This window comes from Apteryx rowi, unplaced genomic scaffold, assembly GCF_003343035.1.
Source record: "Apteryx rowi isolate R43461 unplaced genomic scaffold, aptRow1 scaffold_296, whole genome shotgun sequence".
Taxonomy (NCBI): domain Eukaryota; kingdom Metazoa; phylum Chordata; class Aves; order Apterygiformes; family Apterygidae; genus Apteryx; species Apteryx rowi.
The window spans coordinates 903,780-929,934 of NW_020449374.1; the positions used below are offsets into that span (position 1 = coordinate 903,780).

The 26,155-nt window shown below is 37.6% G+C and overlaps 1 protein-coding gene across 1 annotated transcript in view; it reads right to left on the bottom strand.

The window, feature by feature from the left end:
• The window catches only part of NELL1 (neural EGFL like 1), a 246,135-nt gene that overhangs the window by 3,843 nt on the left and 216,137 nt on the right, over positions 1-26,155 (bottom strand). Inside the window, exons 14-16 of the mRNA XM_026069412.1 lie at positions 15,825-15,965; positions 6,332-6,525; positions 615-791 (exon numbers count right to left, since the gene is read on the bottom strand). Coding sequence (XP_025925197.1) covers positions 615-791; positions 6,332-6,525; positions 15,825-15,965 — 512 coding nt within the window. The remainder of the gene's footprint in view (positions 1-614; positions 792-6,331; positions 6,526-15,824; positions 15,966-26,155) is intronic.

Genomic DNA, 26,155 nt, shown 5'->3' on the forward strand with positions numbered 1-26,155 from the left:
ACAGTGTCTAATGAGTGTCTTCAGTGTCTACAAAATGGTCTTTATTTTGTGTTTTTTATTTTGCACATTTGTCTAGCAATTTCAGTGTTCTTTATCCTTCTTTTTGATATGGTTAATTTTTGTTTTTTTCACCATGTGGCACTGGCACTCCTTTTTTCCAGCATTAGCTGGATTTTTTTTAATTTTTTTAAAAATTAAATTAAATTTTTAAAAATATTTTATACTGTCCATTTTGGTAAGACAGGTTAGCCAGCTAATATAATAAGCTGAAATGCCTCCAACCAAATTCATCATTTGTGAAGGAATTAATAAAAGTCACTTAAAAATCAGATGACCCTATGTGTAAAAAGCGGACTAATGCTTTAAAAACAATTACTATAGTGTCAAGATTTCCAAGCTTTTGTCAAGCATTTCGTTTTGTTCATTAGACCTAGGTATTCAGAGGTAAGAAGAAAACTGACAGTGTGGTTTCTGGTGCACACACAGCGAGTGCTTTATCATCGTTCTTAGTATGAAAAGCAGGCAAAGGGAGAGTTAATATCCTACTTCTAGGTATGCTTTGCTAAAAGTCACACTCATTACTCTTGCTCCTCTCCAAAACACATTACTCGTACCAAGCAACGGCACTGCTGGCAGCTGTAGGTCCAGTTGTCCCCACTGCGGTAGAGCTTGTGCCCGGTCTGGTCGAGGCACTGGCTGGTGACCCTGGTGTCACACTCCGGGCAGCAGAAGAGATCGGCACTGGGGTTCTCGCAGTCGCAGGCAGTTCTCCGGCAGAAAATCCTCCCGTCCTGCGGAGAGCATGTTGCCCTGCCATCAGTCACATGCCGCCAAAGAGCACCCCCAGATCAGCTCCCCAGAAAAGGTCACATGGTAGATATCAAAGGGTACAGCTTTGGCACATCTTTACTTCAGGAAATACTAAGTTCCTAACATATTCAATACTACCCTTGTAAGGACTCAATCCTGCAAGTTGCGAGCAACTTCAAATACCAGTATGGTTCCAATTTCTATGAACGCTAACAGACACCTAATTGCTAGGATGATTTAACTGACCCAATGTTGTCTGAAAATACTGTTTTCTTTTTTCCCCGCCTACTTGAATTTAAAAAAAAAAAGGGATCAGTTTCTCAGATGAAATACTGTGAAGCAATTTCATATCTCATTGGTTGCATGAACAAACTCACCAAGTGGCTTCCCCTCTAATACATTAGCATTACAGTTGTTTAGCACTATTTCTTCACAATGATACAGTTACTCAAAAATAACTTGAATAAATAAATTAAAAGTATGAAGATGGTCTCTTTAACTTCATAGGAGCATGACGGAGCAAAATTGCCATGGCATTAATCATTCTTTCACCTGAACTTACCACTGGTTCTGTTCTATACCTGGACCTACAGTATATCAGCTTAAAGCTATACGGACTACAAACTGTCATCATTCACTATATTCCTGTTCATGTTTAAAGAGGGGTTTCTATATTCCACAGGCTCTCCAAAATATGATTTTCTTCTGCATTTGCTAAATATTTACTTATAATATTGGATGACATATTTTGGTAAAGACCATTAAACAGAATTGTTTGAGATAAACAGAAGAATTGCTTCTGCATGTAAAAAGAAAAGGACGTATTCCCTTTGCATCAGAGAAAAACAAATATATTCTAATTCTAGTCATAAAAACTGGAGGGACTACCATGTTTGAAGTTATATCCTTTTTGCAAGTGAGTCAACATACCAATATGCCATATGTAGACTGGAAAACTGAAAGCATAGTTAACAATGAGGTGATTATTGGGGAGTTTTGCCATTAACTTCTTTTGCATTTAATACTGGTTATTGGATTGGTTCTTATTTAAGCAAAGAGTCATTTGCAGCCAATTTAAAGGTACAGCTGAGACAGGAACGAAGCTATATTCTGCTTTGAATCACAGTTGTACAATTCCTAAAATAACTCCACTTGTTTCATTAGAGTTGCTTCGTATTGTCTTCAAAACCTTGTTCTGAGTCTATAAACCTGTATCTGATGTAAAGGGGAGGTTTTTTCCTTCCTGAAAAAAGGTATACTTATCTAAGTGAGGAAGTTTATTTCCTCTTGAAGCTTTTAAAAAGTTATGACTAAAAAGCATGATGGCAGTCCAGGATGGCTTTTCTATAGGCAGATGAAATAGCTGTAACAAAAGCACGTGGCAGGGGAGGTTGTTCTGTTTCTATTCTGATGTAGGAATCTGAGTGTGGCTTTTGTTTTTAAGCAAAGCCAGGCTTGGCCACATAGCAACACATACAAAATCAGCATCAGGCAACCATAATGCTCAGGTCAGCCATAACACTGATGTGTTTCATAATATTTCTGAACTGATTAGCGCATCACTTTCAGTTGTAAGAATAATTAAAATGGTTTCTTACACCTAACAAAGAAAGCTAAAGAGAACACAAAATTATGGAAATGTAGAAAACGTGATAGCTTAACATGAGTCTGAACTGCTTTTACCAACTGCAGGATACAGGGCTAGTCTGTCATACAGTCTTTACTCAGTTTTGTATCAAATTAAGGTAACTACGGATTCTTTTAGTTTGACTCTTTAGCTGTTGGAGAAGGAATAAACAAGCTTTGTTTCCTTATTCGGCAGTTTAAGTAAATCATAACCTAAGGAAGAGAGCTGCTGTCTGACTCCTTACCCATGCCTGCTGGCCAGGTCGGATGCAGCGCTGGGAATAGACCCTTCCATGAAAAACAGAAAAAAAGTCATCCTCTCCCCACAGCGAGTGGTGGAAGACAAGAACTGAAAGTCTTCCCTAACAAAGAGGTAAGGCCAAATCTCTGTTCCTCTGCTGCGGGCAGATGGCAGCTTCCAGCCAAGCAGGAGGGCGCTGCCGGGACCACCCATCCCCTGCGCCCGGGGTTGGAGCAGGCAGCTCACCGGTCTGACGCCACTCACAATGGCAAGGTCTTGCCTCTCCGAAACCAAGTCCGGATTAATAACAGCTAACAGTAACCTGTCTGTCCTGCTCCAATTTACTTTCCAAGCTTTCAAGATTATTTTTCAAATTCCCCTTTTCAGCTGGTGACAGTGCTGGTAGTTCAGAGCTCCTGTGCTGTTACCTCTGGGGAGCAACTAACCTTTTACGTTGCCTTCACTCTATATATTTCTGACAATGCCTGAAGATTTTGCCAGAGACCTTCTGGTAATCATAATACACTGCTACTCTCTCTATTCTTTAAGCATCTGTGTTTCATCTACAACCTCGTTAGTTCCATGCCTTTCAAAAAACATTTTTACCCCATACTGCAATGACACAAAGCCTCTTAAACTACAACATTTAACTTGTGTTTTTGCAGCTCTACAATAGCACTGCTTTTTTTAAAAAGTCTTCTCTATAGTGAAAATGGAGAAATATATAGAAAATAACTTAATTTCTTTTGATGGGATAATAATATATACCATCTAACTAGTCCCTGTCCCTCCCCACCTTCCTCCCTGAATCACTGCCACATTCTTCACAAGCATTGATGGTATTGAACACACAATTCTTCTTACTAAAGGAAAACCTGACACAGAGAGGAATCACTACAAAGGTGACTCAACTTTCCACACAGACCCAAAGCTAATCTAGGACAGAAGTCAGACACTGCAGAAACCTAACTACCGCACCGTTCTCACCATTACAAATGCACTTTCACCTTGGTTACATCCCACTGTTCTCAGTGCTGTGCTTATTGCTCTGGCTGTTTTTCTTAGAGGGAATGGAGGGTTCTCTTAATTAGAGGACAGACTCAAAAACCTAGATATAGCCAGACTGTACAGCCAGGTTCAGTTTTTTTCATAGGAGAGAGGAGTAAACCCCCTCCCCCCTCCAAATTTCTACCACTCTTGTATATTGATTCCACAAGAGTTCAGGAACATGCTTGTAGAAGACACATCAAATATACTTAAGGTACTATGTCAATTATAAAGTCAACTAATTAAGTTTTGAGAATTTATGTTTTTGTAAACTTTGTCCTCATTCAGATGAATGAGGATGGTTTGAAGAGACTGTGGCTGATGAAACACTGGAATAATCCCTTGTGTTTCAGTAATGACACTTGGCTTCAGTATGTAGCTGTAATAACATAACTTCTCACGTTTGATAGTGTCCTACTCCACAAATAACCTTACCCAAAGAACTTGAAAGTTAAGCAAGGCATTTGATTTTCCTTGCACCAGATTTTAAGCTAAAATATTTTCAAAACGAGATCCATGTGTTCCATCCACTGCCCAGAACACATCCATCTGACCTTTCCCAGAATAACTATAGCAAAAGACAAGCCAAGAAAACACGTTATTTTAAATCTGAAATGCTGACTTGTCTCCTGGAGAAAACAAGCGAGCAGGATCGTTTCAGAGTTAGAGTAAGAAGTGGAAGGAATGATTTAGTTATATCCTGCCCTTTTGCTCAGTGCAAACTGAGCAGGCTGCAGAGAGGTCAGGCAGGGTCAGTGCTCTCGGCGGCAGCACGGGAAGGGCAGCGTCCTGCAGGAGGCCTCCGGAGCAGCCTGGTGGACTGGAAGCTATCACAGTTTATGAAATAATGTTTCAATAACAGATCTTTTAAAAATTGCTGAATGAGTACTCTATGTCCCAGTTGGGATATGACGGAGAGGAGCTCTCCCCCTTTTCCCTGTTCAACAGGAAAGAATTTGGCTCCTGAAACAAGGCAGATACTGGAATGAAAGAAAATGCAAATTTTTATTCACAAAGGAAAAAAACTGGAAAGTGAGGAAGATAAAAAGGAGAGCAACAAACAGTGCCAGGCTTATTTTAAAACATCTATGTACTAGTTAATCATTTTGTGTATTTTCATTTACTAATAAGTGCATTCAACATATAATAAATAAGTGCAGTGAAAAATGGCAAATAAAACAAATTACAAGCAATCTAAAATGGGAATGCTAATAGTCATAATTCTACAAAGGCAGACCAGATGTCTTCACATATATTAAACTGTTTATTCTATTGACTGGAAATCCTTTCATAAGCCAGCCAGTTCCCCAAGATTACAATAAAAGCTTGATATGTATTCAGTGGAGTTGTACACTTCAGCTTCTGAAGGGAGGAGTTTTAGGGAGCTTGAGGCTACTTGAAGTGAAAAATATAGCAGCTAACAAGAATATATTCCCATTTGAGCCTAAAACAGCAGTGTGCTTTGTGGGAACTATTCATTCTAAAATCTTGATTTTCCTTTCTGCTATCCTACTGCAGTACAGAAATGATGAGGCTTTCAGCTTCTTTCAACTTCAAAACAACTCTTCCCCCTTCTAATGCTTATCTGGCTCATAAACCATTAAGATACGAAGACAGATAGCCCACTTCTCACTCTCTCTGTTCCGCTTTTCCCAGTGGCCAAAATCTCATTTTACTTACACTTATGCAATGGCTAATAGTGTTGTTGCTACACCTACGGAGAGTTTTACCACTGCTATGAATGCATCTCAGATGAAAGTGGCCATAAAAGACCAACCATTCCTTAGGTTGGCGCATTTCTCAAGTCCGGCTGGTTTCAGTGACATTGCCCCTATGTTAACTTAGTGTAATTGAAGAAAGCAGAGTCAAATGTTCCTTTAATGTTGTTGCCACATTCAGAAAAGAGTGATAATTTATGGGGGGGGGGGGGAAATCTGATCTAAATGTTAATTCTAAAGTAGATCTACTTATATTGTGGCTGGTTTCTCAGGAAGTGCAGAGGTACCCACACTCACCAGCGGTACGCCAGCAGGAAGGCTGCCGACGCAGCCAAGCTGCAATGCGGAGGAGAAGGCTGGCCTTCACCCTTCCCCACTTGAGGAAATGAACTGCCTGCTGATAGGTCCTCTGATCTTTGAATCATGCTCCTTCCTTCCTTCTCATCCAGTTAATTCACATATATTCCAAGTAAAGTGAAACAACATCAACAGGTAAATTGCTGATTACAGTACTTGCCCTGAGAGATGAGTATTCATGCGAAACAGAAACAAAAACGGAAACCTGGTTTCAACATTTCAGCATATCATATTACGGGGTAACATCCGAGGCATGCTCCAAGTGGATCTGGCCCACAGAGTGATGTAGTAGAAGCCTAGCAGGGTTTGCTGCTACCAGCTGTGTTTGTGGTTGTGCATAGTATGAAAAAGATAAGTCCCAGAAAAATTTCCCAGTAAATGCTTAGGTACCCGCAACAGAGCTCAACTTCTGCCTCTGTGCTGTGGGGTTAGGCTAGAATTTTGTGAATGCCAACAGCACTGCAATATCAGATTTCTGACAGTAGCCCAGAGGTTTAAAAGACTCATAAAACACACGCCACATGGGACTCACCTTACAGGAACAAACAGAGCATCTGTCTTCCTTCAGTGTCCACACCTGCCCGTTGCGCTTTAAGCCACCTTCGTGGGGACAGTCACCAGTGCAAGATGGTCCAGATGGGCAGAGGCAATCAAACCCTCCTGCCAGGTTCACACAAGCTGAATCGTTCCAACAGGTGTGGGTCTTTAAGGCACACTCATCGATATCTGCAAAACAGCTGATTTATAGTGCTTTGGAGATCTTTTTGTGGGACAAATTTTATTCCTGTAATTATTGCTCATCTGTCTTGGAGGAGGAAAAGGGTACCTTCTTTCTGGTATCTCCCATGTTTACTTGCTAGACATTAAACATCAAATTTTTCAGTTATTTTTCAGTATTTGGTTTGATTCCACTAAGAATTCTTAAACTATCTCCAGTAGACTTAATTGCAAATGCTGAGATCGACATACCTAGTGGAACTACACATCAGCGATGAACTTGAACTGCCAGACAAGGGTGTATAGTGATTTCCCAGTGACTGGAAACAAGTGAACAATCAGAGTGACTTTCTGTCAATGAGACCACACTCTGTTCTGGGTTTTACACCAAAATAGAAAGGCACTATTGTTCATAAGCTCCTAGCATGATCAACACTTCCCATACTAACAGCAGTCAATCACACTCTTTTCCCATTGCTGGAAGGTATAAGTGAATAAAAAAAGAAATCAGAGGCACCGTATAGAGGGAAAAGAAAATAGAACAAAGCAATGCAGGAAAAGTATGATTTCACAATGAAACAAAGAGAAAAGTAACAAAAGAAAATAGTTACACACTAGAGAATTACAGCAGAGATTTCACACAAAGTGAATTACAGTATCCCATTAAAATTGCTTTTGGAGGGTAAAATATAATTATCCAATATGAATTTATCTAGGGAGCTAATATAGCATTCTTTTTCTTGCAGCAGAAGCCCTGAGAATTTTAAGCACACTATGGAGAATAGGTATTTCTTTGACAAAAGAACTCCGGACTGTTCTTAAAAAAAACACCTGACAGAATGTCCAGGTAAATATAAAGGTAAAAATTCCAGATAAAGATACCAGATAAAAATACTTAACCAGATTATTTTGACAATACCAGTCCAGGAGAAAACACCTGCCAGAATGTCCAGGTAAAATATCAGTAAACTGGTAGGTCTTTTTTGTTCCACTATACATTAACAATGAAAACTAAGCAATAGTGGGAGGAAGGATGGAGAAGGGAATTCTTTAGAAGTATCCAATGGTTTCTATCATGAAAATTACAGAATACTGTTATATGAATTCAGAAATCACAAGAAGGAATCATCACACTTACCATTTAAGATGTTCCCACTGCTAGGGTGAAATATGTAACTGTTTAATATTACCTAAAAGTACTTTTAATTCCTCCTCCAAACAACAAATTTAAAAATTCAGTAGACTTTGAGAATAAAAATTACCTCAATTCTAATTTAGGTGGGACGTGATGACTAATTGCCCTACTTCCTGGACAAGTGCCATAGGATCACTAGTCAACTCTTTAAAAAGCCAGAACTTAGAAAGATCTTAAAAATTATCTCAATCAGGTGAAGAAAACTGTTTATAACATACAAAACACTAAATTCCCTTTGACCTGGTTACTAAAATTCCTCATTTCGATTTATAAATAGTCCTGGAACAACTGGATATGTGGTACTGCCCTTGGATTCGATCAACTGCAAAATCAGCCAGCACAAATGAGTCGGGGTATGGGCCAGCAGAAAACTGTTCTCGTCTTTCTGCTTATAGACCCAAAGGGAAGCAGAGAGGGAGTTATGCCACAGAAGGGCTTCATTCCCAGGCTAACCTGTTGGCCAGTCCTTTGCCAAGGAGGTTCCCAATGGCCTGACGGCACAACTCAATTGTTCGTCCCTCAGCCTTCCCTATTATGGTGAATTTTGCTGCCCTGACAAAGCAAGTCTTAATCCCTCCAGAAGAACATTACTGCTCTAATCCATACTTTAGCACTACTAGGTATTTGAAAAGTCTGCTATCGGTGGTTGCACCAAGAAAAATCAAAACTTGTAGTCCATTGTTTAATGAGTGCCAGAGTATCACAGAAGAACCATGAAGACTGACATGAAGAGAGCTATGAATGATCTGGTATAAAATAAGTTATACCCAAATAGCTACTGTAAGACTTAGAATATTTTAAAAATGCCCTATACTATTTTCCTTTCCATAAGCCATGACTTGTATTTTATGTTGAAAACAAAGGCATGAAGGCAGCATTCGCTTTGTCTTTGGTGATTTCACCAAGCATTGTCAATATTTTCTTCCCCACAATATTAAGGGCTCCTTGAACAGCACATATATAATATGCAGCAGGATCAGAGTGCAGATTAGAAGGGTAGCTTTCACAGTTCAAAACTAAAAGGATTTCACAGATGAATATAAAGCCATATTGCCTACAGAGTTCCATGTAATTGCTTTACTTAGGACACAGAAATCTAATTCTGCTTCCATGTAATTTAACAGATTTATGAAAAGCCAGATGTTAGCAATTATAGAAACTAACATTATTCATATTCTCAGTAGTACAGACCTGTTCTCACTGCACAAAGCCAACCTAATCTATTATACATATCCAAACGGAAGAGCACCCTATTTATGCACTGCTATCGTTGTCAACTTAGCACACATAAATAGGATGCCCCCATTAAGAGCGGCCCAAACTGGTAAATGGGACATTAGTGACAAAGGAAGCAATCAAGCAGAAGCCAAGTAACATAGCGTGAACACAAATTCCTAATTGCTACTCAGTTTGCTCAATTTTTTTCTTTCTTTATGCAAATGATGGTTTCTTATTATTTTATGGCATTTATTATTTAAATGTTTTAGTCATTAATCAAATACAAAAGGCTTGGACACTGCACTTATTTCCAGCTGAACTTTTAATAGAGCTAATTTTCCTAGAACATCCCTTTGGCAGTTTTTTCTTGTCACTGATTGCATTTCTGACAGTCAGAACAACCAGCCAATGTTCCCAGTAACTTGAGGAAAAGAAGTTTTAAGCTTAATGTGATTTTGTTTCTTCCACTCTTTAAACTTTAAACCAGATGTAAAAAAGAATTTAAAGGGAAGAAAACCCAGACAAATGCCTTCATATTGTTAGCCCCAGTTAGCTTAAGGAACTATTTCATTTAAGGGAGATCAAATGGAATTGCTCATGTAGACATGAGATCAGCATGTAGACTGCTAAGCTAAACATGGAATAAAATACTCATATTTACTGTGAAATTTCTCTTAACAACAGGAATCAATGTGCCCACTTAGCTGTTGAAAAGTTACCCTAGCTTAAAATTCTGAACATGTCCAAAACAATCTTCTAATGAATACAAAAATAGTATGATAAGGCTCTTGCATATAGATTATTTTTATATTATTCAAATCCTTGTTCAGCTCAAATTCTCCACACACCCAGCAGGTTTTGTTTGCTTTTCCACAACTGCTCTCAGAAGATGTTGGCCCAAAACAGAAATATTTAATGATGGGCAAGACAAAATAGTAGACAGACCTCATTCCCAGTTTTAACAGCACTATCTCAGTAGGAAGAAGACAAAAATATTCATTTATAAAACTACAGAATTGTCAAGACCAATGGACAAGTACATATATGAACTAACTAGGAGACTCCGCAGCCTCTTCCTGTTTATAACACAAGAACAAGGTGTCTGTCTTGATTTTGGGGGTTATCAGTTCTTCCATAACTTCCACATCCCTGTCAATCTGTGAAAACAAGTCATTTTCCTCTTTTTATTCATTCATACCTAGAATCTGACTTTGCAACCTTATTCATTATATTATATTGAGATAATCTGTGGCATAAACTACTAATTAACCCAAGTAAAAGTGGCTGATGTCTCAGAGAGCTTTACTTCTCCCCTCCACAGTCTCTTTTTAATGAAAAGTGAGAATAAGGTGGAAATGACCATAAGCAGGTATTGGTTTGTAATCCTAGCCTTAAGTGATTTTTAAATCAACAATATACAGCCAACAGTAAAGTGATGGTTGCTGAGATATTCCACCTCAAATATTGCCCAGGACTATCATAAAACTCACTCTTTAAATACTTTCAATCTTTGCTTCTCTAAGTAAATATACAGCAACAAGAACCCGGTCATATATACTTTAAGTGCAACACAACTAGTCACACTTTATGGATGGGAATAAGAAAGAAAAACCACCCAAGATATGCACATTTCCTAACATACTCTTGAAGTACCTCAAGATAACTTGGTAGCATGAGATTAAAAATCAGAATCAATATGGAATAGAATAATCCCGAGATGCAATTTCCTTTTCCATCCTTTTTGGCTATAACAAGAGGTAATTTGCCTCAGATATTACAAGAGGTCCCATGGCCACTGTATTTGAATGGGGTAGAAGACAAGCATGACTGTACATATCAACGCAAGTTCATTAACTTTGTTTCGCTGAAATTTCAAACCAATCCCTAGCTACTTCATTTCTTAGCTTTCTAGGCTATTCAAGTTCTAATAGTATGACTTTTCTATAGCACCTTAATAAACGTGTGCAAGTCCTGCAGCACGGTGCTCTGTAATATCATGATAAGCTGTTGCAGAAGAAAGAACTCTACTAATGTCCTAATTTTAACTGTTACGGTACATTAAACCATTACAGTATAATGTTACATGAAGAATGTATGCTGGGCTCCCAAACCAATGTATGTATAAGCTAACTAAACACTGCTTTGACAAATCATTTTTCACAGGCAACTTGTCACTGAAAATAATGTATTTGTCTTCTTTCTAAATCAAACAAAAGTGGTTTGGATTCATCACTGAAATCACTGAACAGATTCCTTTTTAGATAGAAAATATTTTATGATAGTACTTATATATAGACATTATGGTTTATTAAAGAACATTGTATAGTAAATTAGATTTGTTATATAGGATTTACTAATGCTTTCTAGAAATGACTAAGCACAATTAATTTTAAGACATGAAATATAACTTTTTCTTGGAACACGAATCAGAATTTACTAAATGGAAAGTAAGCAAGATTATTTTTATTTTGTAGGAGAAAAACTACAGATACAGACTCTGCTATTTTGAGTTTTAGGAATTTCTATGAGCAGAATAGAAGCAAGTTGTAATACAGCAGGTTCTAGAGTTGGTCTCAGGTACTCTGTACCACATGCAAACCTTTTCAACAATGTACTGCTTGGTAATGCTAGAAAAGCAATTCTCAGGTATATAGGAAGATTTTCAAAGGATGGGTCTAGGCTTCTATTTTGCAGAGAAAGGGGGCAAAATAAACAAAGAGCAAAACTCCTATTCAGTTGGTTTTGAACATAGATAGGAGAGAACACTGCAGCATGCTATCTATTATATTAAATTTTCATGAACTGATTTTAAACACATTCAAACTTGACCATAAAGCACTGCTGCACCCAACTTCTGTGGAGACTGGCAAATGCACATAGAGGTTTTTTTTCTCACACTTTCTCACAGTCTTCCCTTTTCCCAGCCAGCTTTCATTACCCTACAACAGCTACTCTACCCTGCAGTGAGGTCCAGCTATGCAACCTTCCAGTATGAAAAAGATGGTGAAGCCTGTGGCTTTGTGGTGGAAAAAACAGGATCTATGTTAAGTTTCCCTACAAAGTTTAAGTTGATTCTTGAAGGAAACAAAAAACAACCAACAAAGGACGGGGGCTGCTGTCTTGGTTGTTTTTCTTTCTGTGCTTGCAAATCAGTGTAGAGATATGGGAAATGAAGCATCATGGGAAAAAATGGAATCAGGAATTCTGCACTGCAGGGTCTGAACAAATGCGTACAGACTGGAAGCATCATACTTAAAAAAAGAGAGATGAAGATTAAAATCTATTATTTAGTTTAATTTGCTTTTATTTTTCTGCTGTAGACAGGAGTGAGCTTTATGGCACATTATTTACTTTTCAGAATACAACATTTTCTTGGCCAGCTTTTCCCTTCTTTTGGTTTTCATGATCTTAAAGGTTATCACTGAAAATTCAGTGGTGAGGGTTTATTCAATGATTACCTTATGAGGTAGCAGTATTTGGCAACAGGTTCTTAGTGTAAAGAAACTCCAACGTATGCCAGATGCTTCAATATGGTATCGCTGGATAGCAGTTAATATTGGTAGAAGTATCAAATGACAAGTCATTGTTCTCTTTAAAGGGTTTTTATTTGTTTATCCTAAAGTGTAGCAAATTCTTACTAGAAAAGGAAAAAAATTAGAAACCCAGCAACTATAGCCCACACATTATAATTGCCATGCAAACTTTGGTAGCAACTTAGCACAGCAATTGCCTTTTGCCTGCAAGCAGTATCCTTAATAACATATTGTAAAAGGCCAGTGCATCACAAAAACGCTGGAAATCAAATTAGATTCTCTGACTTGAGCCTGCACACCACCACCTGATGAAGCTGACATCTTTTATAAAGGTATGGCCATGGAAATCTATTCTGTTTTCAAAGCTGGCTTTGGTCGAGATTTTGAGCAATAACAAAATTTCCCCAAGCTTGAAGCAGCCTGGCTAAGTCATACATCCTGATTTCCCACGCTCTGGTACAATATTACGACTTTCCCCTTCCCTGTCACATCAACTGATTTACAAACTTGTCACTTRCCAGGTGACAAACTCCACTGTTATCCAGTAGCCAATGAGACAGAGAGCTTTTAGAAGCACTGAGATATTACAATACGCCCCGAATAAACGATATTTTTTAAAACGTTCTGCAAGTACTGCAGAGACACTGCAAGCAATGACTCAGCTCCAACACCACCTACATATAAACAGAGGGAAAGGGGAGTTCACCAGTAGATACACAAATGCATAATGCATCCAACAGCAGCAACTGGCTGCCTGGGCTTTAGATAGCTTGCCAGAGCTAAATATGCCCTCCCACTTACCTACCATTTTTTAATGTTTTTTTTAATCTCTTTTTACTTATTTTCTTAGGCTACTTATTGTTCTCTAAGATTTGTCCTTCAGAGAGGAAGAAAAGGTGTTTTCATAGCATACTGAAGGACAATGGGCCAAATCCACCTCAGGTGCACACTAGCATTTCAGCACACAGTCTGTAAAATAAACCAGGACAAAACACTGTTGCTAAGCAGATGAACCTTCTTTTATCTGAAATAGAGTGAATGACTCTTGCCCTGACTCTGCATACTCCACCATGCAAATACATTCCATAACGTGATGTAAATATGTGTTCAGTCAACAAAGTTTTACCTAGAACGTGTAATAATATTTATCTGTCATTTTAACTAATTCTTTATCTTCTTTTTAAACTTTTTTAAAAAGTTATTTTTAAAATAAAAGTCATGGTTTGAAATTTTGTTGTTGATATGGACTAGCAGAATCTTTTGATTAACTTTTAACTGGTTAACCAATATAATGAAATAAAAGAAACTGGTTTATTCTCTTCATCCCTGGTGCCCTGCAGCAGATGTTTCAGAAAAGCTGTTTAATTAAAACAACCCCACTCATTTCACATTCCATTTACCACTTGCATATGGCACGCAGAGCACCTCACCTTACGAACTTCCAGCACATTGTGCAGGTCAGAACGAGGGCCATTTGTTTTCACAAAAACTCATCCATGCAATCCATGCTGCATAGAACATAGAGCATTTGGGGGTCCTTTTTTTCTCTGAGGCAGCAAGGTGCTCTTCCCTTTAGTAGCAACATGAACAATACTAACGTTTTSGGGAACTGAACTCATCTATAAAAAGGGAATACTGGACCATTCAAAATCACAGTTCTGCCGGTACACCATTTTTTTGTTGAAACCAGCCTGAGCCTAATATGTTTTTAGTCCCAACACAGTTATCCCACACCGCTGTCATAGAATGGAGAGAGCCAAGCAAGCAATATCAGTAGGCACGAGGAAAGCTGTGAACGCCCGTTATCCGCAGCACCCTCAGGGCTTTTGAGGTTCTTTTATATTGCTTTGACTTCTGACAGAATGAGTATTTTCAATATTGCTTTGTCTGTCACTCCTTATACAGAATTTAAATACACCAGAGCAGAATTCTAAATATCTGAGAATCCATTTAAGAATACATGACTTTCACGTGGTGTTTTATCTATTAAGTCACAACGTGCTGTAAAATCTGTCATTTTTGACACAGCCACCCCATGAAGTCCACCTTTGTGGATTTGCTGTGCTCACTGGTTGAGAGTCAGCTTAGGACAACATGTAAAAAGTTAATATGGTTTGACTGGAAATGTACAAAATATCAGTTTTGAAAACAACTACTTTTCCTCTGCATTTTTAAATCACAATGCTATCTCATTCTAAAGACCCATCACTTCTACTAGCTGCAATTTGTAAAAGATGAGAATTTGTCTGTTACGAGTTACAACTGAACTTACATATTTAATATTATAAATCTTCATTTCAATTTTTACTTTAATTGTATGCTTCTTTAACTCTTAGAAAGAGCCCTTTGCACTTATGTGCATGATAAATAAAATGTACAGGGTTAAAAAAAATTCTTTCTCATAAGAGGCAGATAAGGAAAGATGTTTTTTATAGAAAATTCATAAAACTGAATAGAAATGAAATAACTGAAATCCTAAAGAAAGGATACAGAACCATAAGAAGTTGATCTGAATCTCAGTGGAAGTTAAAATGAGATCCTTTCTAAATAGTTCTCAACCCTTCCAATGAAATATAGAGAAATTGCTCAAAAGGCTTCAGAGCAGAAGTAAAAAATTGGTAAAATTGTAAAGCAGAGGTAAGCCACAATTACCATCTTCCCTGTGATTTTATTACTGCTTACTTACTGTGGCAGCATACCAAGTCTTATGGCCAGCAAAGGGCACCTCGAGCGCAAGAGCCAGCACCAAGCCGCATGGACCCTTGTTCTTGGGCCTCGCACTGAGAGACTCTGCTCACAGAAATGCCTGCCCAGCTACTCCATACCCTTTAAAAATTTCTCTCCGTTCCTGTTCTTAGGGCCTTATTTTCCACATATGGTATGTATGGCACACACAGTGTTGGATCCTGTTTGCATAATTCTAAAAATAAAATGATGAAGATACCAAACAATGCAAAACAAACAGATCAAAGCAATACAGACTTGCAATAAATGTGTTTTGTATCATGAAATTTGAAAACTGAAAACCAGCACTTCACCTTTTGTAGCTTATGCTGCTCCCCCAAAAGCCTACTTTCATTTCAGGTTTTAAAGCAACCTGTTATGGTAAACGGCAAAGCACAGTAAGTCACACTTTTGATCTGTGGTTGCCGTCCTTCTGTAGCACCATTCAAAACCGGGATGCATCCTGCACTAACATCTGCATTGTGCAGCTAGGGACACTGGCAAACTTAGACCCACTTGAATTCTCATTTTATCCTTAAACACAGCAACTGCTCAGGACATACTGTCTCAATAGTCACTTTATAACACCATGCAGAAATATATATAAAAAAAAAAGCGCTATGCTGATCATTGCTTACCAACACAGGACTCCCCGGAAAGAGAATAGCTTCCATTGTCATGGAAACCGCTTCTGCACTCACAGTGGTACCACCCTGGGAGGTTAACACAGCGTGAATGGTTGTGACACTCAATGATCCCCTCTGCACACTCATCAATATCTGCCTCAGAGAAAAACACAAGCCAGCCAGGAAATTAATTTCCTTTGACACCAATGGTTTCTTTTTTTTCTTTTTTCTTTTTTTTTAAAGTCTTCCTTTAAAATATGGATCATGGTTTATTATGGTTCCAAACAACAGACACTAACATGATTGACATACAACAATAAAAAAGAACAATAATACATCATGGAGTTTGAAACATATAAGACGTTTGTTTACACCATGATTTGCTTAAAATGTAAAGTAAACATGCAGACTTTTTGTTCCTTGTTTTTGTTTTTTTTTTAACTCATAAATTTGTCTGTGCACGTAAAGCATGGCACAGCACTTTCTCAACTAAAAAGGCAATTTCAGCAATATTCTTGCTTTCCAAACTGCATGTCCCAAGACATCCTGGAAAAAAAGACAATTTTCTTCAGGACTTCTGTTTACAGTGGCACTTAATAAGTTCAGAGCATTTAACAAACATTAATTAATCTTTTTTTGTAATTTAAATTTTTCATGAGGTTTATATGATCAAAATAAGTACCTAGTAAACACACAATAGCGTGTAACAAAGAGACAAGGCAGTCTATGTTTCAGCTGCTATAATACATTTAGCTGGAAAAAAGTGAGGCAATTGACAACATCCTGGTAAGTCTGTAGCAGTGGAAAGGTACAGCAAGTTGAATACCCTGCTGAGTTTTAATGAATGTGCTGTTTTTATACAGGAGTTTTAAAAATTTCCTTAACATGGTTAATAGAGACCTCATAATTGCTAGTAACCTTGGTTAATCACAGCTGGCACCTGGCTGTTTCTCCCCTTTGAGCATTCTTCCAGCACATTTTGTAGGATTGTAATTAAAATTAGCAAATTAATTATATGTTAACCTTGTGGTAATTTAAGAAGCTATTACATTTCCATTCCTCTGTTTAGCTCAAACTATATTCTTATCTTGGACAGTCTTCAGCCCTGCTACGGGTACCTTATCAATTAAAATGAATCTCGAATTATCCACAAATATTAGAAGTTTTCACTCATCAAGATTCCTTCTTGACAACCAACACACTTAAAATATGAATAAAACTGTGTATGCTGAACACACAAAGTTTGTGAAATTAGGTTATCTGCATTTAGATCTGCTAGCATCTAGGTTCAAATTTCTCATACTTAGATCCTGATGCCAGACTGAGTTAAGGTTATTAAGCAAACACAGAGCATGTTTTTTATCTCAATTTATAAAATGCATATACCAATATGGTTTCACTGACTGCAGTGGACTCATGTTCACGTATGTTGAAATATATTTGAATGATGTATTCTTTAATACAACTCCATTTTATGACATCTTAAAAGCAATACCATAGAAAAGTTCAATTTTTCCTCATTTAAGTAACAATATTTATTCTTGCGGAAATACAGCTGAGAAATCTAAACAAAAACCTTTTTCTCAGTTTTGTGCTCACACTCCCTCAAGAACGAAGTTATCTACATAACAGGGTTATAACCACTATTTATTTCTAACTTTATTCAGCTTCCATCTAACAATAAAGTCAAATTGTTTATGCTTTAAAATCTGTCACTGCTGCCACCTTTTCTGTACTTTATATTTTGTAGAAGCTAATTTTAGCATTAAAACACTGCACAAATCTAGCTGTCCATCAGTGATGAGTGCTGCTTGCAAACTCAGACACTTTCAATTCATTACAGCAAATGGAATTTATAACCATGATCTTTTCACATGTCGTGGCTGATGGAACAATTTTAATCCTATTTGGAAAGTGAACAACTTTGCTATTGCAGGTCAATTGCCAACGACTCCTCCTTCTAGCTTTCTTTTCTTCCCCAGTGTCAAAGCTCAGAATGCTCCAGTTTAAAGATTGGTTCGTTGGGTCAGTCCTGTACTTGGCCTCTTTCCATTCAATTTTACATTTTTAATTTACAAAATCAATAGAGTTTTCCTAAAGTTCATTTCTAAAGTTGAGCCCTTTTGAAAGTATATTTGATTCAGGCTCATGCTATAGGATACTAATTGGATGGTGGATTCCTTCTCCAAGAGCCTGCCTGCCAAGATACCAAAACTGAGCAGTGGTGGGAACTTTTGAAGGAAGAAGAGCATCAGCGTGCAAGTCTCTGTAGATTATGTCAGAAAAGTAAAATTAAACACGTAATTCGTAGTGGGACAAAAAAGAATTTCTCAAACCAGGAGAGCCGGGGAAAAGGGACATGTGTTCAGGTATATAGGTTCTGTCTTTACTTCTTTTATCTCCTTAAAGCAGTCACACTTGCAACAGCACTGCCTTACTCAAGCCAAGGGAGGGGATGAGGGAAGAGGAAGAGCCGTGCTGGCCGGTTTGAGAAAACCTGCCATTAAAGCCACCGTGGACTCCAGAAGCAGCTATTAGAAACCCTTCCAGCTCTGCTCCTGGCTGCTACCTCTCCTCCCCCAGAGCTATTGCAGCTAATGGGAGGTGCCCTGTTCCTCCTCTTGCAGGTGGAGACCCAAACTCCTCCTTGCCTCCCAGCCTGGCCTTTCCCTGTGTGTATGCGTGTGTGTGTGTGTGTGTGTGTGTGCGCGCCTGCAGGTGGGCTAAGACAGGTCTGGGGTGATGGTGAGGAGAGGAGAATGGACAAGTGCCCCTTTCCCTGCTTCTGCAACAAGTTTGCATACCTTTGGCGACACATCTTTAGCCAGACCACATAATACAGTATGTGTGATGAGAAAAAGACCACCATTCGCAGCTTTCCCATTTCTCTAATACATTGCAGTTGCCTATTCCTATGCTTAAAATAATGTGCAAGATGAAAAGGGAAAAAAAGTTATGATTAGGTCCATAAGCTTCTCCTGTTATCCTGTGCATTATTTTTAGCATATAAACATATATCTAAAGGCATAGGAAAATATTATGGATTTGTTTTAGAAATACAGAATAAAATAGTAATAATAATAAAAATAATAAAAAGAAGCAATTGTAAACGACAGCTTTATAAAAAGGTGTATCACATACTGCGACATTACTTAGTTCACCTAATAGATCTCTTACATCTCAACATACCATGGCTTTTGAAAACCCTTTTTCTGAGGAATATTTCTGTGGAAGATGTTGCCATGTTTAATGACCAGATCAGGGAATTAGAATCAATTCACTGTTCTGTACCTATGCTTTTCCATCTTTAGATCCTTGCACATGTATTTACAAACTTACCTTAGGATGGATATCTTTTCATCAATGTCCGGTTTGAGGTTTTGCTATAGAATTTGAATCATATATGCACTGCATTTATGTGTCACAAGTCTGTGAGCGCGTGTGTGTATGCTGGTACTTTTTTCATAAAGATAAGCTAAGTTGAAATGAAAGCATGTACCTCTGACTTTGGAGAGAAAATGATACCAAAGTTGTAATCACTCCTGTCACTCTGTCTGCATTACTAGTTCTATAGCCTAAAACAAACAGAGTGATTGTGAAAAACACATCATTTAATATTTCTTTGGAAACTTAAAATTTCCCATATCCTTAATTTGTTTCTCTAGTCTTGGGCTAAAGACCTGCACTACCCTTGAACTAGCGTAATATTTTTCTTTTCTAACTAATTTAACATAGAACATTGCTGCTCTTATCTCCTGTGGGACTATTTTTCCACTGCATTGCATGCTTTTACCCCACTCAGTTATTTAACTGTCATTAATACAGAATTGTTAATGGATCTGGCAACACTCCATAATAATGGCTTTGCAAAAGCTCAAAAATGGCACATTTTGGCATTGTAGAATAAAGGCACCAGTTGGTTTTGAATAAGCTCTTGCAGGATGCTAATCCCATGCTTTAAGGACAGGTCTGTAATTTTTACTTTTACCATCCCAGCTTCTTGCATTATTCATACAGATATTTGTGCAGACAAGATAAATAGGATAATTTACCTCAAAAATAAAACACAATGGTGTTTCACTCAGTGAAAAAGTGAAATTAAAATAATTCAATCTTTTCTAATGCTTCATCATGTTTAAGTYACTGTGTGACAATACTGAAAGAAAAACTGTTCAATGTCACGTAATAGCTAGCAATCTACAGTTTCAATGAGACAGAAGAGCTACTATAATAAAAGTGTCTGTTCATCAAACTCCTACAGTACGCTTCTCCATGCAAAAAAATATACGATCCTTATCTTTAGCTCTTTGTGGATCACGAGACCTATAAGCAGGAAAGGTCTGTGCTAACATGAAATGATCATACAGGTCTCTGGCTTCCCGAATTAAAATCGCACCCTGACGGTTAACTCCGTTGGTTCCAGAGGAGCAGAGCATCACAGCTTTGTTTCCACCGTAAGGGGTTTCTTCAACATCAAAACACCAGAAGCCTTCAGCCAGCCAGCTGAGGTATCAGTTCTACATAAGATGACGCCTTGTCTCATCTTCAACTTTCACACAAGCCTCACTTCCCGGAGACAGAGATTGCCGGGAAGGAGTGTCAGCGCCAGCGCTATGCAAACAGTGGCTCTGCCGCAGAACGCTCATTCGACTACTTCAAATAAACCCTGTAAGCAAAGACAACTGCTTTGGATGAGCAGAGACAAAATAAGGCTCGCTCTCTCTCGCAAAAAATATCTGCCAAATGCCTACCTTTCCGCCAAATTAACTTGATGTAAAGCTTATCTGATGTGAGCATAATTCATAAAAGAAATAATAAAATGTTTTACATAAACTTATATAAATGTTGAATTTTATTCTTTATTATTAACTCATATTAGTTTTGACATTTCTCTATAGTTATCAATAAGGAACTGTATTTATTTTTAAATACCTGCAATACAATGCAGAAATACATTGTCAATGTTTTTCCCAGTTTAAACTAGAAAATTCTATGACTATCTGACGTTGTCACAGGTTTACAACCTAATGTGCCTACAATACCAATGATACTGAGGTAAAGCATTTTAGTTATTAAGCAAATGCTAACTTTGAAAAACAGAGATACCTGTATAATTTAGTTACATTTGTATAATGACTCATGGCTGTCACTTGAACTCATGTGACCAGTTCACACTTAAGACCATAGAGATATTAAAAATCAGAAAGGACAGAAAAGACATCTCTCTGAGCCCTAACCATTGACATTTTTAATAATCAATTTCTTGTCTCATAGCTTTAAATGTCTCAAGTGATAAAGATGCCACTTCTCTCTGACAGAGGCCAGCAGAAGACTTTGGAATAGTCATTCAGGAATTTTTTCCTTGACATTTAGCCTCTCTTTTAATTATCTTCATTTTAACTCATTTAGGAGATTTTGAGCAAATAATCAGCACCAAACAGCATGTTCCTATCTCCTCAGCAGTCATGACTGTTTTCAAAGACTGGTTTTAATGGCATTATGCTTATACTGGCCTTTGCAGTTCCTTCTCTGGCAAGAATAGTTTTGCCTGAATAAATGGTACAGGCTGAGGTCCATTTTAGCACTCTGGGGACACAGCAGGAAATTATAAAATTTTGATTTGTTGAGACAGTGAATACAACTCATATTCATGAACAGTCAAACCCACGCAACAGTTTAATGGCACTAAGTAGCTTTCAGGGATGAAAGGTGTGCCCACCACTCATTATAATTAAAGAACATTTGTAGTGTGCTTTATTGTATAATTCTGGATTGGTGTTATCAAGATTTTTAATAATCTGAAACATGCAAATTTAAAATGATGAGTTTAACAAGGAAAAATGGAATTAAATTGGTATCACAATAACACAGACTACTGGTACCAGCAATTTTTAAGATTAATTCTTTTAATATATAGCATTTAATTTACTGAAATTCATTTTTAATAAACATTCCAAGCTGATGTCTTTATCAGTTTAGTGCACGTCTCTCTCACACCCTCATATTAGTCTATTTGTATGCTAAATATGCAGCACACTTGGAGTCTGCAACCTAAAGGTCCTGAATGATCCAAATAAATGTCAGTTCACACTACTGTAGCTGAAACAGAGTTTTTGATTCTCATAAATAAAGATTGCCAGACTGCTCCATGGAAAGCGTGGCAAGAATATATTAGGTAGGGTGAAGAACTATTTCATATTTAGTGCTGCATTTGCGTTCCTGTTGCAAACAATATTTTAATTAGCACTCTGCAAGTCAGAAACAAACCGACTGACTTCACAACTGATAGGTTGCTCACTCCAAAGAAAGCTGCTACAGTAAACAGATACAGGCTGCAAACTGGTTCATCGGAGCTACAAAAGATGAATCTGGTCTCTCACAAAACAGGACACTGACAAACAGCCTTCTCTACCCAAAGCACCAATTGTCTGCAATACAGTGCATTGCACACAAAAATTGTTCAAATGACACTAGCACTGCATATAAAAGCTTCACTGATGAGCCTTAGCATTATTGTTCAATGCTAGCAAACTACTTCATGCACAGTCTTTAGGTATAATACATAACCAATATATCACTCTGTCTAGCACTTGAAAAGCTAAAGTTCAACATCAGAGAGTCACAGAAATAGCCTATTATCTCATCTAATACATCCTGTGACAGAAGAAATGCTCCCTATCATATATTCTTTGGTGATTTGCTTCAYCCAGTTTTAAAATGACTCCCATGATGAGTCCTCCTTCCCTTCATTGGGAAGATTACATTGCAGCCCAATAGTCCGCAATATTAGGAAGTTCTCTTGATCAGTTTGAGTCCTTCCATATTCGAATATGGTTCAGACAAAATAACACTTGTCAAAACAATTTCACCGCTAACAGGAGGCAGCCGCTGATGAGAAAATGATAAAAAGCCTATCTTCTCCACTGTGGCTAGGGGGTGGGGGCAAGTGTCAGCCATTCCCCTTAAAATCCCTGTGCATACCACTGTGCCAAAGGGCACAAGAAGCAAAACCAAATTGCCAGTTTAGATTATAATAGTGTACACGCCTTATAGCACCCCTGAGAGYTTAATAATAATGGGAAATATTCTCAATTAGTTTTTTAAAAACTTGAAATGATTAACAGCTTCAGAAAAGCATTTTCATTCATACAGCAATAAACCCTCCCAAAGAAGCAAATCCCCAAACAAGCAGTATAAAAAGAGCTCTTGAAATGGCAAGCGGAATAATGGAAAGCTCTCTGCATCCTTAATTAGGGAACAAAATGGCTCAGGAAGTGCTGATCAATACAGCGCAAATGACAAAAACGCAGACTTTTGGGGAACGTAAGAACACAGTTTCGTAAGGAGGGTGAAATTTGTTGTGGGTCTCCCAGGCACCGCACTGGAGTCCAGCTGTTCTCATCCAAGGGAAGATCTCTGCCCACCAGGGAATTTGTATGTTTGCTTCTGATAACAGGGAGGATACACAGAAAGACCCTCTGAGTTACAAAAGAACAAAATATTGGGAGGACCTTTTAAGAAGAGAGGGCAAAACTCTTACACCACGTAGCCTATCTGTTTTGTGTTCACAACGCAAGTACTAGCCTTTCTCCTCTTTTTTCGCTCTGCTTGAACTTTCACCAATCCCACCACCATTCCCAGTGCTGTTAACCTTTCCCAGGTTCCTAGCTCCATTACTCCATGCGCACGATCATAAAAAGCAGTTTGCTGTTGTGATTTCCCATACACAATCCACTAAGTATATTGAGAAGCATCAAAAAAAGTGTTTTTTTGGTTTTTTGGTTTTTGGTTTTTTTTGCCAAGTCAGGAAGATTGAAATGGGCTTTCCTGGTTAACTTGGACAGCACYGTATTTCATTGCACTAAGTAAACAGAGTCAAAATGTCGTAAGAAATCAAGTAAATTTGGCTAACCAAGCACAACAGTCCAACTATCCCATTGAAACGTTCAGAACGAAGGCTGGGCTGAAGACGATCAGCAACTGCCCTATGCTTCCTCAGTAATCAATGAGCTGAGACAGAGACTGGCAAAGGGCAATACTGCCAGCTTTGTATCTTTTATTTTTTCACCAATTTGAATTCATGTTAAACTCATTTGTTGTATATGTTATCATACATTTAAAATTTGTAAACATATATATGCACTTCAATCAAGCTAAAAAAATTCCCCCATGGAAAATTGAAAATTTGTGGTTTTCACTATGAAAACCAGAATTGAAAATCTTGAAACTCTTCTTCAAACGAACTTTTCATTTGTCATGCAGTTCGTAATATAACTAGAGAGAATAAAGTACACCAACAGGTATGAAAGCTCAGTGCTGCATGCAGTAAAATCTTCCAGATGAAAAACTCAACAAATATTCAGGGTTAAAAACTGAAGTCATTATTTTTACCTTTTTTAAAAAATACTGCAATGGGTATTTCCAAATAAATAAAAAGTGACTATTTCCTGAGCTTAAAACGTGCACTTTGAAAGSACACACACACTTTCATTTTTTAATTACAGACTGAATTTTTAACTTCACTAAACCATTTGTTGTAGACTTTGATCAGACCCCAGTTTTCCCAGACTGGGTGCTGCTTCAGACATCAATAATTCCAATTAAAACAAGTCTGAGATATGACTACATCATTTCTCTAAGCAATTAAAAATGTGCAACTGAAGTAAGTGGAAAATCCTGAAAGAAAAGCCAAGGGACTCATCAAATGTTAATAATAACGATAATAAATACATTGCACTTATATACCACCTTTCATCCAGTGATCTCAAAACAGTTCCTACACATTATGTAACATTACAATACTTTGTGAGGAAAGTAAAAAGGTAACAAAACTTTGTTTACTTATCTAAAATGGTTTTGATGATTCAGGATGAAAATACAGCCCCCACTGTTTACTGCATGAACTAGCCGTCCACTCGTTAAAAAAAMCATTTATCCAGATTAGTTTTCTGCCCCCCATTTCATTGAATTAACTAAGTTTTATTATATGTAAGTTGAACATAATTGCTTTTTAACAGCATTCCCAAAGTTAGGAGTTTCTCACAAGAGTTGACTTAATCATTTGAACACCACAATAAAATTTACTCCTTTAAAATGTACTAACCTACACTATATTCCACAAAAACTTATCTGCAAAAGCTGGCACATAACACTAGATCTTATTGTACTAGAAGAATCATTCTGAACTTTGTAGAACTCAAATGGCTACATGATCTAAATATTAGTGTTGGGGGGAGATGCTGATCCAAAGAGTCAATGAAGGTAGTGAGCTGAGTAAATTGAGGTTTAAAAGCAACAGCTACCTGAGATTTAATACTGTTGCTGTCATTGCCTCTGCGTTTGATTTTGACAAATCTTTTCACTTCTCTACATTTCTGTTTCCTTAGATGCAAAATATTTTAGATACTTTAGTAGTTCTTCAGTACATACCTCAGATAGTATGTAGGCTAATGAATGAACATACCGAATATTATTATACTACAAAGAGAGAGAGAGAATGTGTGCGTGTGTGTGTGTGTGTGTGTGTATGTATATGTATATATATATATACACACACACATATATATATATATGCAAAGAATCTCTGTTTCAGAGAGTTTTTATTATCAGTGAAATGAATTTGATCTATGGAACACAGGACACCAGAATATCAAGAATCCAAAATAAGTGAGCTCCTCTGAAAAAAGCTGACCTATACATATTCATGTGTTTATGAGGAAGAGATTAACTACTTTTGAGAAAAAGATCACTAAAAATGGAGCGCACAGACTGCCCCATAAGTTTTTTTCCTAATTACACTGGATACTTTTCTTCTCACACAAGGACCATATCACCTTTCTATGAAGACTAAAGTCTCCAACACGCAGGTTAGACCTAGATCAAAAATTGGGTGTGGTAAGCTGCTCCGGGTAATACAAAGGCTGTGATTCATGTCATGAACAAAGGCAACTGTAGTGTTGTCGTAGCCATGAATGTCAGAGGATACGAGCAAGAAAAGCTTCGTGGGGGAAGGCGGTACAGCAGTACAAAAATATTCAGCTTTTCAGAGCAGCAAATACGATCTACACGAACAAATGGTAATGAGAAAGGAAATCATTCTTAAGCCCACATGAAACCACCTAGTACGTCACAGCCTGTGATGTTTACATTGCTTGAGAGTCAGTAGAAAAAAATGCTCATTACTTGACAGTGACTTAGGCCAAGGGTTGCCCTAAAATAGAAGAATACTAAAAATACAAACATTAGTAAAGTGTGTCACATGTGATTGTCAAGGAACCTGGGGCCACCAAGGAGAACATAAAGTATCTGGCTTTCTGAAACAAGGTTTTCACACATATATAACT